The 18,558-nt window shown below is 45.5% G+C and overlaps 1 protein-coding gene across 1 annotated transcript in view; it reads left to right on the top strand.

The window, feature by feature from the left end:
• The window catches only part of LOC109390276 (bifunctional heparan sulfate N-deacetylase/N-sulfotransferase 4), a 188,539-nt gene that overhangs the window by 128,789 nt on the left and 41,192 nt on the right, over nucleotides 1–18,558 (top strand). Inside the window, exon 9 of the mRNA XM_019656544.1 lies at nucleotides 16,996–17,178. Coding sequence (XP_019512089.1) covers nucleotides 16,996–17,178 — 183 coding nt within the window. The remainder of the gene's footprint in view (nucleotides 1–16,995; nucleotides 17,179–18,558) is intronic.

The raw sequence follows: 18,558 nt of genomic DNA, 5'->3' as shown, positions 1-18,558 counted from the left end.
GCCGTGTCAGCCTAGATGTAATGAATTACCTAACAACCTCTCCCTCCTCAATATGCTTTATTCATAATCATCATCAGGATTAAGAGCAAATGTTACATTTTTTTATTATCACAGCTGTAATTCACTTGTCATCGGGGAGGTAATTGTTTGATAAATGAATTTTGAAAATAGGAAATACATAAATAGTCTTCAATTATAGGGTTTGGGTCAAATTGACATACTGTTTCAATTAGGTTATTGGTGTAGGGAATGAAACTGTGATAGAAAAAGCATTGGTCCTTTCCAAACATTATATTTTGTAATATATTTTCATAAAATATTTCATTAAACCTAATAATATCAGAGCATCTTTTATGTTAGTTAACTAACCAACTTTTTAAAACAAATTATTTCAATCTATGGTTCACTTTCTTTATTATAATTATAAAAATAGAAAATAATGTTAGGTCAAAATTGCCTCAGAATAATAAAAGCATGAGCTTATGAGCTTTCATTTATTGTTGTAAGAAAAAAGATTTGAAACATTACTGTTCATGTGTGTGTTAACATGTTGCCTGATTTTGCACTATTTTTCTGAATCTAGTTAGAGTGGGGAGAAAAATCTAACCTGGGATAATAAAAAATCATCACCTACATACACAAATAGTTTATAATTGAAACTGCACAGGTCTTGCAGCTGCTGGATTTGAAATGATTTTCTCATGCACAGTGGTAGCGCCGAGCGTTTTGTGTTTAACAAACTCCACATAACTAGAAGCTAGGTCAGCACAGTCTTCCTTTCCCAGAAAGGAAGAAAAGCACACCAGAATCTAATTCAACGGAGTTGATTTAAAGTTCTATATTTTTTTCTGATAACGAAGATAACAGTTCCCTGCTTAATGAGAACAATGTGGAAACAAGTAAAACAAGGCAAAATTTACTTTCATCGTGCCACAGTGAACATTTTAATGTTAATTTAAAACTTGAACATTTAAAAAGTTTTTAAAATGTGTATCATCATAGGCTATACACTTTATATCCTGTCTTTTTACCTATTACTGTAACATGAGCTTTCGCCTGGCATTGGATTATTTAGTTACACTATGAATGTTGCTATTGTCGACTAAAATATGAGTGGGAGTTTTTCCTTCATCATCCCCCTGCTGCTGTCTATTTCTTACCAGTATTTCTCCTTTAATTCACCTTCTACACACCTGCCAGAGACAGAGCTTATGTGAAATGAACATCTTTTCTAGTCATCCGCAGACGCCTTTACTGCTTCTCCTTCCAGCCCGAGGCTCTCAGCACAGATGCGCATCTCTGTGGGCCTGAGTCTGGTCCATGTTGGCCTCAGGCCATCGCGGGCACAGCCCCATCCAGCCCTGCTGAGAGACATTGTCCAAGACTCTGAGATAGGGCCCATGCGCCTCCCAGCGACCCATCTGTCTTCCCTGTCTGAGTTTTTCTCTTCCCACTAATTCCGGTACAAGGTCCTCTGGAAACCCCCTCAGCACCCCTCCCCGGGGGGAGGGAGGCTGTCCTTGTCCAAGCACCCCTCTTAGCTGGTGCAGACTTCTAACTGAGCCCCAGCCACCCATATGAGAACCCTAACTTGTCTGCTTACTTTGAGGCTGAGTTTGTATATGAATTTGTTTTTGCTTCGTCAACATAACTTAGTGCTTATAAATAAAATTGTTAAATAAAATAAATTAAAGCTTTTTTGAGAACTTCCATACATACCAGACATTGTTCTTCTGGCCCTTGGCATATACTAACCTAATTTCATCTTCAAAATGACCCTGAGAGAGAGGTGCTAGTATTTGCCTTTATTATTATTATTATTATTATTATTATTATTATTATTATTATCATTTTTGACAGATGAAGAAATGGAGTGTAGTGAGGTGAAGTGAAGTGCCTGAAGTTAGACGTTTAGTGAAGGTCAGGGCCGGGTCATGAGGGAGCCCTCTGGGAGGGACCCCGAGCAGATGTGTCTTCTCAAAGGTGCAGTGGATTCCAGGACAAGCATGAGCCAGGACTTCAGAGCAAAGAGCCAATTAAAACAGCAAAGACAGATTTCCCAGAGTTTCAGAAGCCTAGAGAGAAAGCAGAGGTGAAGAATTTGCCAGTGGTTTTAGCCAGTCAGGGTCATAGCAGAATAATCAGCTCTCCTCCTCACTCTAGCGGATTTTCCCACTAGATCAAGTTGACTTAGCACTTCTTTACTGTAAAATTAAGACACAGATGCAAAGAAAATAGAATAATAGAATCATGAGTCACCAAGGAACATAAAGAGTAACCATTTTTATTTCATGAAAACCAAAATTTTATAAAATGTGCAAAGACTCCAGTGTTGAGAAACAAGCTTAATTGTGAGAAAGGAAGTGCACCATGGTCCGTCCCTTCAGGAGAGCTAAAGGGATGAATATATTTAGTCATAAGGCCTAAAACAAGATAGATAAAGAAAATCATAGGGCCAGCCGAGTGGCTCAGTTGGTTAAGCACTTGCTTAAGAGCGTGAGCTCTGAGCAACATGGTCGCAGGTTCGATTCCCACATGGGCCAGTGAGCTTTGCCCGAGCTGAGCTGCCAACAGGTGGCAGGATGGCTCAGCTGATGAGAGCACGTGCTGCTAATGACAAGGCTGCCTGTTCGATGGTGGGCTACGCCCATCCAAGGCTGGGACTTAACCTTGAGCTGAGGTACCACCCGGATGGCTCAGCGGACAGAGCATGTGCTCTTAATAGCAAGATTGCCGGTTCGATTCCCGCTGAAAAAAAAAGAAAAGAAAGAAAATTATTTTACTGTGCTTTATTTAATAAGTATGAGAAAATTTAATTATTTCCTGAATCCCATGTCTGTGTGTGCATGTGAAACTGGCTGGGCTAGGGGACAGAATGGGGTAACTGCATCCATTTGTTACAGTGTGGAAGTTCACGGATCGCATTTTTGGTGAAAGCTATGTGACTAAAGAAAGCTCATCTATAGAATAATCCCCCCCAATATCTCCTTTCACAGCAAGAAATGCTGCTGGAGGTGCTAACATGATAGGAAAATTACCATGCAAACATAAAAGTCGAAGGGACTTTTATCATCTAAATCCAGATGTATGATTCAATCTGTTTTCCCTAACTCAGGCTTTTCTGCCCCATTTTTCTTCCTGGATGTGGTTGTGTAAGTCTGTCTTTCGTTCCAGGCCGCCCTCGTTTTCCATCTTCATCCACAGTCCCCGGTGAGGCCGAGTACCAGGGTCTGCTGAGAAGAATGCTCTGCAGCTTCGTGCTTCAGAGTTAATTATGTTAGGACTCACAGAAAAATGGACCCAGGGCTCCCAATTTTTCTTTCTCTAATTTCTCCTGTTGGAAAGCTGCCTTTCCAGCATTTCCTCGTCAATGTAAACCAATAGCGGCCCCTGTTTGAAAGCAGTTCATCACCGTTAGCCTCAAGTGTGTCGGCTGACGAAAGAAATAGCAATAAATGAACGCATGTCAACAAGACGGCTACTGAGCAAAAAATTCAGTTACCTTCCAGCACAGACTACAGGGCCATTTATTAAAGTGTCAAAGCAAAGCTTTAAGGTAAAAATAGCTGATACACAATTCTCTGATTACCCAAAATAAATCTTTAATGTAAGTAAATGGAAAAGAACAGAATTGCAATTGTGCTGTTCACCATTCAAAATTAATTGGAAAATGGATTGATTTGAAAATATAATATCCTCTAATGAACTGACTGAATAGTGAATAAAATTAATTCCACAGCTTGTTTCACATAGTAGGACCCCAGGATGAGCATTAATTATCATTTCCAAGTACTTGGAATCATGAGTTACCTTAAAAACAAAAACAAAAGCTGCAGGAGATCAGCTAGACAAAGGAAGACAAAGAGAAAGTCATGAAAACAAATAACTCATCTTTTTATATCTCATTTTCACTAGTTCTTTGCAGTGTTTTATAACTTTTCTAAAAAGCATCCTTAATCTAAGGCAAAACCCAATAAAACCCGTTATCTGCATTTATACAGACATTCTGATTAAAAAGCCAGATTAAATCTTCTCTGAGAGTGGCTGATGAGTTGATAAGAAATCCATATTAACGCATTATAGAGAGATTCAATTTGTGTGCGCTACATACTGGCTCTAAGGAGGTAAATACTAGCTCTGTAATTTTGTTTGGGATGACTGGCCCACTTAGCAAGCTTTATTCTCACAGTCAGCAGTGACGTGGTCCACACCCTGCACCATGCAGGAATCCAATAGGATGGCATGTTGACTAGGTCATGGCCACATGTGTACCACAGGCAGGATTATAGAGGGGAAAAAGAAAGGAGGAATTTCCACTGTGCAACTCCATTTTAAGAGAGGCAGGTGAAGACAGAAACTGACCTCAAAGAAATTATTAACAGCCTGTGGTTTTTGTTGGTTCGTGCATTTGTTTTCTGTCTTCAGCCTGGTGTGATGGTGTAGAAGTAGCTTTCAGAGTACGTGGAGATGTTTAACTCTACAGTTCATTACCAAAGAGGGAAAATGTTCCTGTTCAGGCCTGTTCTTGCCTTGAATTAACTGTTCACTATATGGATGGGCAAGGATGATAGTCTCCGAGTCTGATTATGTGAAAATCTCTGTAATACGTGTGTGGCCCGTAGTAATTTGTAAGGGCTGTTGGAATTGTACCTACCAGTCTAGTTGGAATTGTACATATTTAATATTATTGCTATTAATATTTTATATTTGGTTCCTTTTTTAAAAATCACTCGACATTATCCAAATGGCACACGTCCTTTTTGTCACAAATCCCAGAATTATCAACATAGTTATTCTAAAAATAACTTTTAAATATGCATCTATTTCTAGTATCAATGCAACAAAGCAGTGAATAAACATTGTCAATATTTAGATGCATACTCATTTCTATTTTCTTTATATTCGTATGACCTTTAAGCGATCTGGCATCACATGCGCATACAGTGAATATGTATCATTGATACTAAAATTATCTTCTTAGATGAGATTATTAATGACTGTAAGAGCAGTAACCATCACTAATAACAACCTGTGCAGTTACAGGGTGAAAAAACAAGAAAATTTTGTAAAGCTTTCTGTTTCTACACCTTTCTATCCTGGTGTTTCAGATTCCTTCATATTTTTGATAATTATTAACGTGTTCATTCTGAGAGAAAAAGTGGGTGAGAACTATGCGACATGCATGACAGTGAAAGCATGTCACTGGAGTGGGGAATCGGATGGCCTCATAGTCAGAGGTACTGTTACTCAGATATCATTCGTATGGAGATGAAGTGTCCCCATATTGGTCAATTATTCTGTTATATCAGAATCTCATTTATTTATTACTTTGTTAGATTACATACGAGATTCTGGGTTCTTAATGGATGTTTATTACTCAGATTTGACCCACTGAGAAATGAGGAGGAGATACAGACCTGATTTCAGCATTTACACTCCCGTTTCAGGCCCTCTTATCTCCCTGCGTATGCATACCCCTTTCTATGTATCTACTCTAACCTGTGGAGAATTTTTATGAGTTTATTTGAGCCAAACTGACAATGTGCCAGGAAGCCAGATTTCAGTTGCTCTGGAGAAGGACCTTTTGCAGGTCCTGTTATACCCTTGGGATTAGGGACGGAGCACAGGAAGATGGCACGGAGGCGGGGCCAGCCGGCTGGGAGGTCTGTGGTGGAACTGCAGGGCAGCTAAGGGCCTGTGCTCCCCTGAGAGTGGGCATGCGAAACGGGCTCCCTGGCCTTTCAGAGGTGTGTAGCCTCGTGCACAGCGAGGGCGGACAGGGCTGTTGTACAGCTTTCAGTAAAGAAGCTGGCGCTCCAAACCCGCAGGGACGGTGGGCTTGGTTTGGAGAGAAAGCCAAGTTGTTTTCCTTTGTTGTAAATCTAAGGCCTCGATACTCAGGTAAAAATACTCAGCCTCAGCTTGTCCCTCTCCGACAGCAGGCTGGGAGGTGAGGCCGGGGAACTCGGTGTCGCTGGGAGGTGAGGTGGGGGGGGGGACCCGGTGTCGCATGGCTGCCAGATTCCCGTCTCTCTCACCCCTTCACCCCTGCTCCTCATTTGCTCACGGAGTGAAGCAGCAGATGGAGTGTAAGAGGAGGAGAAATTGCTTTTCTCGTCAGAAGTGATTAGTTCTACCTCCATGGACGTGGACATGAGTGAAACCAGAGGCCGGAGGCGCCCACATTGAAGAGGACATGGCACTTGGCCCGCCAGGCAGCTCTCTGGCCACAGCCCGTCCCACTTCAGGGCCACCCTGGCTGCTGACGTCACAAATAGTTAGTGGTCTTCACAGCAGAAGGGCCATGTGGACTCTGCACACGGTGTGTGTGTGGCGGGGAGGGGTGACTGCAGGGAGACAGCAGCCAGCTGCCACCAAGTGTGCTCTGCCTCCATCAGAGGCGTTCCTGGGGCTCTGGGGCCCGTCCCCATGCCGGAGAACTTGATGGATGCTAATTCCCCTTCGGTTCCGAGAATGCAGCCTAGAGCTGCGTGTGCAGCCCTCCTGCAGAGCCCCAGACAGTGAGACAAGCCCCCAGCACCATGGCCACCCATCCGCCACATGTCTACCCGTAGATCCCTTTCTCAGCGCTGTGTGGGCCCGCTCCGGCCTGGAGGTCTCCTGAGCTCAGCTACACGACCAGCTGCTCCTCCTGCATGTGGACCAGCCCACCACTCTGCAGACCAGGCCCCAGAGCACATCCACAGGCCGCAGGCCGCACAACGGAGGTGTGTGTCTCTCAGTCTGCAGGTGGGGCCTCTGAGGTCCACGCGTGGGCAGGGCTGGCTTCCTCAGGCCTCTGCCTCTTTGGCAGACGGCCACCTCCTGGCCACGTCCCCACGGGGCCTCTGTGCCCCTCACACTTGCTGTCACTTTCCTCCTCTCATCATGACACCTCTTATTAATAGATGGGGTCAGGGCCACCGTAAGGAAAAATATGAGGTGCTGACTTTTTAGAAAGCTGAGTGATTTTATTTGATTTGTAATAATACTATACAGTTGCCAGAAGACCACAGAGATCCCATTAGAGAAATTTAGAAATGCATGAAGAGATAAGTGAAGGGCCACTTGGTCACTAGATGGTAGCTTAAAGTATTTCACTGGAAGCAAAAGCAGCTTTTCAAATTCACAAGCATTTATTCAATTTGAAATCTGTCTCTTTATGTTCTTGACTTATAAATTTGTATGGCTAAAAAAAACTGCATTTTATCTCTTCAAAGTAATTTTACAACTTCAATCTCATTATCAATAGAATCATTATTAGTTTTGTTAATTAATGTAAGTATATGTGAATTGATAAATGATAAATTTTAAAATCAACTACTAATGAAACCATGCCTCAACTGGAGTGGGCTGTGATAATACATATACTTTCAATGCCCTATCCTTAGCCACGGACATATTTATTGAGGACCTTTTTCAGCGTTTGAAAAATCATTAGCCAATGACCTAAATTTAACTCACAGCCATGTTGTGGCTGGGAGAGAGATTGTTCACCATTTTTCTAAAAATGTAAACGTATTAGCAAAATTTATATGGCGTCTTCTGAAGAACAGCACAGCCGTTCGTGGAGAGTAGAGAGAAGCGAGCTCACCCGCGTGGGACAGACGCCATGCCCTGTTGTCTTGGATGTGAATTTGTGCTTTCTACATGTGTCTGGTTTTGTTTGTGTTTTATTATGACTTCATTGCTGGCCTCTCCATGCCCCTGAGTTCGTCGTTCCTCCTCTGTCGCATGCCAGGAACAATGCAGAGTCTCCGATAAAGAAATGCAACCCCTGGTCCCGATGAGCGCAGTCTGGTGGGAGAAGCAATTAACTAACTAGAATACGGTAGCAATAGCGTAAAGGGCTACGGGAATGCAGCAGAGAGCAAACGGCATTCCCATGCTATTCCCGTGCTGCCCCTTTCACCTTTCCTTGAAGAAATATGACCAAGAAAACATTCAGCTCTTATGTCGGACGTGCAAACAAGACCTAGAAGATACCACATTAAAGCAACAACCTCCAGGCACCTCAGTTGCTGTGTTCCTGGAGCAGAAGCATCATGAATATGAAAAGTGTTGCACTCTGAGACAATGTGTCATTTTTAAAATGAGTGTTCTGGCAACCCCAAATCTCCATTTCAACAATCCTTTTGTGTCACTGCAGCTGTCCGCTGAGTTACCAAGTCTACATTCTCTACCAGACCTCACAGTAGTGAATGGACCACACTCTTTAATCTGCAGTCACAGGTTGTTATCTGTAATGGTACACAGTCAGGGAGTGGGTCATCTGGGACCTGGGCGCCTAGACATCTGAGCCATCTGGGCATCTGGGCCTCTGCTCCACCTGGATCTCTGGGCATCTGGTCCATCTGGGTACCTGGTTCATCTGGGCATCTGCACATCTGGTCCATCTGGACATCTGGTCCATCTGGGCATCTGATCCATCTGAGAATCTGGTCTATCTGGACATCTGGTTCATCTGACCATCTGGGCATCTCAGCATCTGAGCCATCTGGTCCATCTGGCCATCTGCACATCTGGACATCTGGTCCACCTGAGAATCTGGTCTCTCTGGACATCTGGTCCATCTGGCCATCTGGGCATCTCAGCATCTGAGCCATCTGGGCATCTGGCTATCTGGGCATCTGATCCATCTGAGAATCTGGTCTCTCTGGGCATCTGGTCATTTGGGCAGGCATGCCAGAGGCTCCTGGACAGATGCCTCGATGGAGTTGGAGAAGCAGTTAATTGGATACACACCCCTGTAATGCCCTAGCGAGTCCTATCTGCCTCTGTCCCAGCCTCTTTCGCTGAGGGTTCAGTGCTGCGGGTGGGGCAGAGACAGCCCTTTGGGCAGTGTCCTGTGCAGTCAGGGAACCAGGTGATCTCTCACAGGCCCCCCTCCCCCGCTCAGGAGTAAGCACAGGCTGAGAAAAGCTCTCCTGGCCCTGAGCTGTGCCGTCTGCAGAGAGGGGATGCTCAGAGTCCTCCCCCATTGTCCTTAGGATTGAAGTCCAAACCCTTCAAGAGCGCGGACGCGCTGGCCTTCCCTCCTGCTGTCCCCGCCCTCGCAGAGGCCATATGGCTCTTCTTTTCCTCGGATGCTCCCTCGCACGAGCTGCCATGCACGTGCAGCGCCTGTGTCCCATACGTGGTCAGCCCATGTCACCCCCCGGAGCTGTCTCCAACTCACCATCCTTCAGAGCTCAGCCCCAAGGCCCCTTTTTCAGGAATCCTTCCACAGGTTGGGTCAGTGCTCAGGCCTGCCATGTGACACCCTGAGCCTGCATTCCCACTGCACGTCGTGGTGTAATCTGGATTTCCTATACCCCCACGTGACCCAAGCTTCCTTAGGGAAAAATAATTTTCACTCGGATGACTTGTATGTGGCATCATGGCAACGCCTACACAGTGGGAGAGGAGATCTGATCTCTTGCAGAGTGGTGCTAAGAGGCTCTGGTGGCAGCAGCCCTGGCGGTTTGCCTCTCTCTGTGTAAAAATGGGGGGTCTTTGTTCAAGATCAGAATATTCTAGAAGGCAGTCACTGGGACATCTCAGACCTGGTTCTGCCTGGACGACGAAAAGAGACAAAACACGAGGTGCGCAGCACAGTGTGGATGAGAGACCAGCCGCCTGAGATGACTCTGTGAGTGCGCAGGAGGGACGTGCGGGGTGCTGCTCCCCGAACACAGCTGGAGCCCCGCCCCACCAAGGCCGTCGCGGCTGCTCACACCCCTTCACTGAGGAAGAGCAGTATTTACACGCCAGCGGTCCTGAATCCAAACAGTCTGATTTGTTAGCAATTCACTCACCAAATATTATGGCTGGAAAACTGGGACACGTAAATAACAGACGCAGGATGAGTCTTCTGGTGCATTTAGTCTGATCACGGAAGTGGAAAACACAAATAGAAATGTGGTTTAGCCATCCATCGTCTCCTGTTAAATGCCAGCTGTTTTCTGTGTTTGAGGATAAGAGGGTTTTGTTTTTCCCTGCACGTCTTTAGAATATGGGGAGTAATTAGAAAGCAATTAAGCCACTCCACATTTTTCACTAGCGGAGGACGTTACTAAGCATTTGTGTATTTGGTAAATGTGCACACCTACTATGTGCCAGGTGTCATAGGAAGCCCCAGGATACAGCAGCAGGAGGTTTATCCAACCTGGGAGTGGGGAATATTCAGCAAATAAGGAGCAGACACAGGACTAGGTGTTGGGTGATGTCCTGAGGGGAAGAGGACAGCTGAGGGGTGTGAGGGAGGGGTGGGGGGGGGGCGGGGAGCGCGCTTTGGCCAGGCACAGGGGACTGAGCAAGCGACACCAGCTGCCCTTCCTTGAGTAGCATGTTTCTAAAATCGACTCAGGGCACTTTCTGAAATGAAACAAAAGATTACATTTAACAGCCTCCTCCTGTGTGATTTTTAACTGCAGCCATCAGAAGTGATTCTGGTGGATAAAACTTGCATTTATTAAGAAATAACATGAAGACTACAAAAGAGCTTCATGTATTATGCATCAAAATGAGCGACTTTTACTCTGGTATATACGTATCCCGCTTTTTTCTGGCTTAACGAGCAATCACATTGAGAGCACCGTAAGCATGGTGTATGCATGCTGACGTCAGCAGAGCAAAGAAACACCAGTTTTGATTAGAAAAAGGTACTGTGATCTCTGAGAGAAATCAAGTAATTTAAAATGATATTTGACATGTGAACTATTCTATAGTTACTTTAACTGAATGTGCATAAGGATGACAACTTTCATGCAGTTTTGTTCGTTCCACAGAGTGTGTTGTTTTCCTGCAACTCAGCTCAGTGTCAGGTAGCCCTGTTAACTGTGTTGCTGTTGTCATTTGCAGTAGGGAAGTCTGAGGTTCAGGCGAGTTAATTGATGCCTCAGGCAGAGGCAGCCCTCAGCCCCAGGCATTCTGGCCCCATTGTGTGCAAACCGAACCAATGTGAATTATAACAGGAACCCAAAGTCAGCTTCCTGTATTTTCTGACCTGGGCAATAAATAAAGACTCCCAGGATAATCTTTTATTCACCATCTCTCTTGGTTTTTAAAATGTTTGATTAGCCGTGTTTTCTCCATTAACTCTGCTCCAAAGTAAAAGCAAAGGTTCCATTTTTGTCACACACCCAAGGAAAGTTTCACTTTGCACAGGTAGCCACGGGTATGGGATGTTAAAGCATCGACTAGGAATAGTGATTGATCCCAAGTGCCTGTGGGGTGCCCATCTGCCATGACAGCACACCGAGGATCGCGTGGGCTGGAAAAGGTCCTGGGCAGCCCCAAAAAGACCACCGAACCCCTGATTCTCATTTCCTTTTCTCCAAAATAGAGAGGTTTCCTAGGACCTAATCAAGCAATGCACCAGGAGGGAACATAAACCCACTTGCAAAGTCATACAATTAAATCAGCATTATGATTCAACAACTAGTGTGTTGAGATCAACCATTAACCACCATTCAGTCTGTGACATTTTTGGAAAAGGCAGTGCCCTCCAGGCTGCAGGCGGTGGTCTGCACGAAGCGGCAGCCTAGCATGATTCTGTTAGTTTTGCACAAATCTCCCTTACTCAGGGTACCTGAGGACACAGCTATCAGCAGGTAACAACTTACTAGTGGCCCAGGACTGAAGAAGTGATGCTGGGTGCCCATAGTTACTGTGCAGCAGTGACGTCATGTGTGTTTACATCCAAGGTGCACTAGGATTCAAATTCGTAATGTTAAGCACAGACTCTGAGTAGTATCGCTCATGTTCAGAATATTCAGAATAAAATAAAGATGCAAAATTACCTTTGCTAGAAAAAATATGGGCAGAAAGCCAAAGCCCAGGACAGGCCGTCGGAACGCCTCCTGCTATTTTCCTCCCAGCTTCACTTTTGATGAGAACTAAAAGCCTCGTCAATAATGTAAGAAGCTAATGGACATGTTTTTAGACACAGTGGACTTACTCTAAAAAGGGGCACCCTGGCAGGGCCACGGAGGCAAAGGTAGAAACTAACTGCTCATATTTAATGCTCGTCTCGAAAAGGACGACTGCGTTACAACAGGACCAGCTGCCTTAAAACGGTGCGTCGCTTCCCGCTCTGCAAAGTGTGTGTAATAATAATGTATCTTCCCGATGAAGCAGTGTCTGACTACTCATGACTTGATTTTTAAAGGCACTATTTCCAAATATTTAATGTGTACTTTAAGTAAAAATGTACTCTCCAAAAATGATGGTAAGTTCCGGCTTAAGGGACTGCGTTTGACATGCTGGTGATGGATGTCAGGGTCTGCCCGCCTTAAGTGGCGTTTGTTTGTCATCCAAGTAGGAGAAGCAAGGGAACTGTTCAGATTTGGCAGTCTGAGAAGTTTTTAACTCAACGTGGATGGCCGATGCTTCATTTTGTAGATAAAATGAAGCCTTTGTTTTTATTTCATTTTTCCCCTTCTCCTTGCTCCTATATTTTGCACGTTAGCAACTTCACAAGCAGAGCAAAGTAAAATGCTTTACAAAACAATTAACTGTATAATTTGCAAGTAAGCCACTCACCCACATGTATATAATTCCATCTCGTTTGTCACTGTGACGGCGTTTTACCCAAATGCAAGGGTTACCCACAGAGTTCAGTTATCTTGATTTAACTCCCTAACATCAAGGTGCATACATCTCTACATTTAAAGCCCGTTTTCTATTACATGGGCTCATTCCACAGGTAGGTAGTGATCGTCCCAAATTCGGCGTGTGTGCCTTGTGCCTGTCATTTCAAAATGACGTTCTGTGTTTCTAACAGATCATTAGACCCTAGAGCGCCTTTCAAGCCTGGTGTTCTATTTTTGCAGCAGGCAGGAAGCAGAACTCAGACTTGACTCACGTTTGGTTACACGGAGTTGAGAGCGCTGAGTGTTGAGGGACAGAGGCAGAAGCTCAGAGTTGAGGTGGTGAGAGGCCGGGCACTCAGGCCTGGGCACCCTCTGGATGGCTGCCGCAGTGGTCCTGCTGACTAGCACCTGATGTCTTATTCCTAAACTCCAGCATGGGACGTGGTCCTGGCCTGTCTTTGTCATGTGGCAGGTAAAGCTCTGCTGGGGAATGTCGCCCGCCTCTGAGCTGCCACAGCTCCAGGTCCGGTGACACAGTTGCGCCTTTTCTAGACACTGCTCTGGGGAGCACTGGGCTAGAGCATTCTTCCTACATACATTAGGAAATGACAATCAAAATAAATAAGTGAGAGGGTGGGTTTCGCGAGGAGTACATCCCGTCATGGAAGAAACAGGGATGTGAATCACTAATGATTTGCTGCCCTTTCATGCTGCGTCTCCTCCAGCTTCCTTTAGCGGGGCTTCAGACCACGCCCACTCTTCATGCAGTTTGTTGTGCCTGCACTCGATGAACAGGCTCTGCTTTTTTGAACAAGCCCGTTGTCCGGAAATACTAAAACTCAAGGGCTCGGTCTGCACAGTGGGTGCTCTCGGCACACCAGACCTCACCGTGGGGCTGTGCGTGCAGAATTGCCGCCGACGGCGTGCCAGCACTGATGGCTTGTGACCAGAAGGCGTGTGCACACACCGCCCAGACAGCCGTGACCCAGCCGTCGTGCCAGGATGCCCAGCTGTGTTCTCAGTCTGGGACCTTTCAATGGGATGCGCTCAGCTTAGAGCCACCAACTTCTCCAGACTCCACTGACCCCCAGAGGCGGATTTTCCACTTGCCCTGCATTAAGTTTATCCATCCTGTGGGAAGCAGGCGTGTGCCCCTAAGGAAACTGCATAAATGATTTATACCTAGTCAGCCACAAGGCCTTTTAAAGATTTTGCTAATGCCTTCATGAAGGGGTGATACCCATCTGCCCACATTATAAAAATAACCTTTGCAGTACTTTCCAAGTAGAAATGTCTTTGGCAGATTTTAGACACTCACAGGTGTCTTAAGTTTTCATCTCACACTGCCAGCTCCACAGGGCGGGGGGAAGAGTCCTAGGTCGTTATTTTACTTCTCCAGGCGTTCAGCCTGCAGCTGGTTCTTCATAAGAGCTTCCGCCCTGAGAAGCTCTACTTTCCCTGAAGCTCAGGACCTGCTGTCTTATTTCTTAGTTACAGCAGTGACACGAGATAAATGCAGACTGATAAGGACCAGATGCATGTTATTCTGCGGTGATTATAAAGTTCTCCCGACAACAACTGCGATCCTTTGGTCATCAACTACTGATACTGTGTTATGTTCTAGAAACTCTGTAATCAAGTCCTGCCAAGAGGGAAACTCATATTTGACAAAGAGGGGGAGCAGGGCCAGTGTGAAAACCGGACGCAGGCGCCCTGAGCCTGGACCGTGCTCCCATATGACTCTCGAGGAAGAACATGGATTGCGTCAGCTAACATTTGGGGACCTGATTCAAATTTCCATCTAAACAAACTGTGTAAGAAATATTTTTTTAAAAAATAGACTTTCTCTTTTATGACCTTCACCATGAAAAGCTCTGAGTACACCCCAGGGGGACACATGGCCCGGACATATGATAGGAATGATGCCGCCTTCAGATAGACATTCACAGCGTATCGGTAATATTCTTTTCAAACACTGTGATTCATTGTCTTAGACGCTTTCATCTAAGGTTCCATACATTATCTCTGTCACTCTACTTTAAAAGGAGAAAAAAAGACTTTAAGTTGCAAGGTAATACATAGAGTTTCCACTCTCTTCTAGAGACAGACATTCTTTGTCTTTTATTTTCAAGAAGGCAAAAGGAAAATAATTGATGGCTGTCGGACTCCCGATAAACCTTTTCAGGTGAAGGGTCAGGTGTATCACATGTCAGGTTAGGGAACTAAACTGCCAGGTTTAAGTTCTGCCGTAGCCTGGACGTGGGACTGGACCCGTTCCTTCAGCGCGCCTCAGTTTCCTCACCTGTAAGCACCACAGTGACCCTACCTGCCAGGGTTGCTGTGAGGGTTTCATCGCATCACCATGTGAAGGGCGTGGATTCAGGCCCAGCCCACGGTCAGCGCTGTATACTTCTTAGGCATTGTTTTAAGTGATCTGGGAATATTAAGGACAACGGGACAAGCTCTCCCATGCTGCTCCACCTTCGACCATCATGAGGTTGTCTTAATCATTTTAACAGGTTTTCCTCAGAGAATCTTTCTCAGCATGCTCGTGTGACAGAGTAAGAAGTTGTGTCTTCCACATTCAAAGGACATTCAGTGAACCCGCTGTCTTCAGCTTACACTTTGCATGGCCTTACCAGAGCACTGGTTTCAAATTCCGATATGAGCAGGGGCTTTTTTTATTTATTTATTTTTATTTTATTTTTATTTTTTTTTACAAAAGGTGCCCTCTTTGGCATATGTACTGTCACATAGTGGTGTGCTGGGTCTTGGGAACAAAAGTTCTGCACGTGCACCCTGTACTGCGTGGCTGGCCCTTCTAACCAGGTGGTCATGACATCTTCTTGGAATGGTTACCGCGAACCCATTTTCTGTCCAAAATAGCCCAAATAAGCACACCAAGAACATAAACCCCCGACAAAGAGTCAGTGAAGCATCCGTATGAAAATCAGCCCACAATACTTGGCTTTCCTTCCACATACTGACCTGCAGAGATTGCTTTTCTGGTTAATTTCACATTGTACTTGTTTAAATATTATTATTTATAACATCATATTACTTTTACTTTCCTAATGAAGTTAGTAAAGCACTTAATTATAATATATTAGTTGCTCTGAAATATGCATAGATCTAAATAATAAGGAATAAAATGAATTTTAAAAATACCTGTGTGTAAACATATTCTGGACTGTGGAGCAAGCACAAACATTGTTTATGGGAGAAAATGATGAATTCCCGTTCGTGAGCTGCGTTAACGACCTCCGCCGTTTCGGAGCAGATTGTGGAAGACCCCTGCATTTAGAATTCTTAACCCCACTCCACTCCCTGACGGGCTGGCACTGGATTATACCGTATCCCACTCAAATTCTCTGTTGCTCTTTGAAGAGCAGTCAGTCTAGATTTCACTTTTGACTGGTCTCTGATCCACAGAGAAGATGGTGCAGAAATACCGTTTAGAGTTACTGTTGAGGCAGGCCAGTCGTAAGAGGGTTGATGAGTACAGAGGGCTTTCTAACTAAATGCAGTCTGTTTCTGAGTGAACACTCACAGTTCCTTTATTACAGTAAAAATTCCTCATTAAAGGAATTACTGGAGCCTGGTTCCATTTTAACATTCCACTCCATAAAGCATACCTATAGCAGAAAAGATCTGGAATGATTGTTTAGTTTTAGCACTGTTAATTCTGCTTTTCCAGTAGCCTGGCACTTACTAGATTATTGGGTTTGATGGTGTTGATTCTACAAGGAGGAAATTAATACTATAATTTGAAGGAACAGTGAGGGGATGCCAAGCCCAATTTCAATTTGTATTTTAAGAGTGAGTTTAAGAGTGATTTTTCAAGTAGAAATCAAACTCCAAGGTGTGGCTTTCCACCTGTGTTAGTGTGTTTTCGCTGCCCTAGCAAGATCGCACAGACGGGGCTTAAACCGCAGACATTTATTTTCTCGCAGCTCTGCAGGCCAGAAGTTCATGACTGAGGAGCCGGAAATTCAGCTTTTGCTGAGGCCCCTCCTCCTGGCTTGCAGACAGCTGCCTCTGGCTGTGTCCGCTCTTGGCCTTTTCTCTGTGTGCTGTTGGAGAGAGAGAGGGATGGGGGGGAGGAAGAGTGAATGCTCAGCCCCTTCTTACAAGGGCACCAGGCCTCTCCGGTGAGGGCCCTGCCCTTATGACCTCAGTTAACCCCAGCGACCCCCCAGAGGCCCTAGCTCTGAGTACAGTCACATCGAGGCTACAGTCTCAATAGGAATTGGGAGGGGGCCACAATCAGCCCATAACACCACCTGATGATTGCACTGCTCATGAAATGCCAAGGTGCGGGGATGGACCGCCCAGAACCTCGGTGCCACTTTGAGCTTATGCACACGCTCTCTTTTGTATTTACCGTTTTATTGATCTCTCGTTTTTATTTACCTTTCAGATCAGCATTTTCATGACCCACCTGTCCAACTACGGGAATGACCGGCTGGGCTCGTACACCTTCCTGAACCTGGCGAACTTCGTGCAGAGCTGGACCCACCTGAAGCTGCAGACGCTGCCCCCAGTGCAGCTGGCACACAAGTACTTTGAGCTGTTCCCCGAGCAAAGGGACCCTCTCTGGCAGGTGACACTGAACCTTCTGTCCTGGGGGGCGGGGGGCTCTCAGCTGGTGAGTGCCAGCTGTGTGGGAGGGACTCTGCTGGAAACTGGCATTTTCTGTAGACGTCTCTCATCCAGTCATTTGTTCTCTTCAGTGACGTGCATGTATGTGTTTCATGGATTTGGTATATTTTTTCTTTGCTTTTCGGAGCTTTTGTTTGCTGGTTCAGGGTATTGGGACACTGCAGTGAGAATGTTGTGTGGCTGGTGTCTTCTCAGAGTTGATCATCCTGACTGGGATGTAGTGTGGCCAGGGCTAGCAGAAATAGCCAGACTCTGGTACCAAGGGAGACAGAAACCAAGAGCTGCCGAGACTCTGACCAGGAGCTGGCAGGGATGGGTGGGCACAGCACAGAGAGTGCAAATCAAGGGGGAGCCGTTTGTACTGGGCACTCGTGTAGAGTCTTTCACATGTCCTCACAGTCCCTTAATTCTCACTAATCTTTCACGAGGACCAGGTCTACTGGTCAGGAAAGAATTGTCAGTGTTAGCATTGCTTTTACAAATAGCTCAACTTCTCAGGGGACCCACTCCGCTTCAGAGTGGGAAAATGTGGCCTCGCTTCTCAGCCATACCCCCTTCCCGGTTCTCTGCATTGGATCATGCTGACCACACGGCCAGCAGGTAAGCTACAGGGAGCAGGCCACACAGTCCCTGCTGGGCAACAGTTCAGGAGTGGCCTCAGCACGCATGAGAAGTCACGGTGACACACGGCTCAGTACCCTCTCTGCCTCTTCTCCAGACTGCATTTCTCTTCGTCCCATAATTCCCGCCATGTGTTGGTTTCCTTGTCGGCCTTACTCACTGTTACATATTTCAAAACGTGTTTTTAAAATGACTGCTCCAGTGTTCTGTGCCTTACACAGCATCTCTCCACTGCCTGTGGCACCGCGCGTTCTAACGATTCTCCCTCCCGAACGTTGTTGGGCCGTCGATACGCTTGGTGTGTGTGTTAGAGAGATAAACAGTTGGTGACACAGTTGTCACAGTGACCTAGTCACCCCAAGTAGGAGTTGGGTTTCTTAAAGAGAAAGCATGGCCCCCCCCCAAGGGCAGCCATGCACTTTCAAAGCCGATCCGTCGTTGCGAGCAAGCCAGCCCCTTCCTCACACGTGTTCCTTTACGAGATGTCTGTCATTCCTGGCAGAGTAACAAGGAAAAGTAGCCAACTTCACCAAGGCTGCAGACAGCTGACAGAAAAAGTGAGTCAGTAGCCCCAAGCTCTAGTCTTTCTTTTCCTTAAAAAAAAAAAATAATACTGAAGAATTTTTATTTCTTAATATTATGTGAGTTTTTTAAAGTAACTGTATTTGTTGATAGTGTGTCAATATCTATGAGACTGCTT

Source organism: Hipposideros armiger, unplaced genomic scaffold (genome assembly GCF_001890085.2).
Source record: "Hipposideros armiger isolate ML-2016 unplaced genomic scaffold, ASM189008v1 scaffold_262, whole genome shotgun sequence".
Classification (NCBI taxonomy): domain Eukaryota; kingdom Metazoa; phylum Chordata; class Mammalia; order Chiroptera; family Hipposideridae; genus Hipposideros; species Hipposideros armiger.
This window is presented reverse-complemented; position numbering and strand designations above follow the sequence as displayed.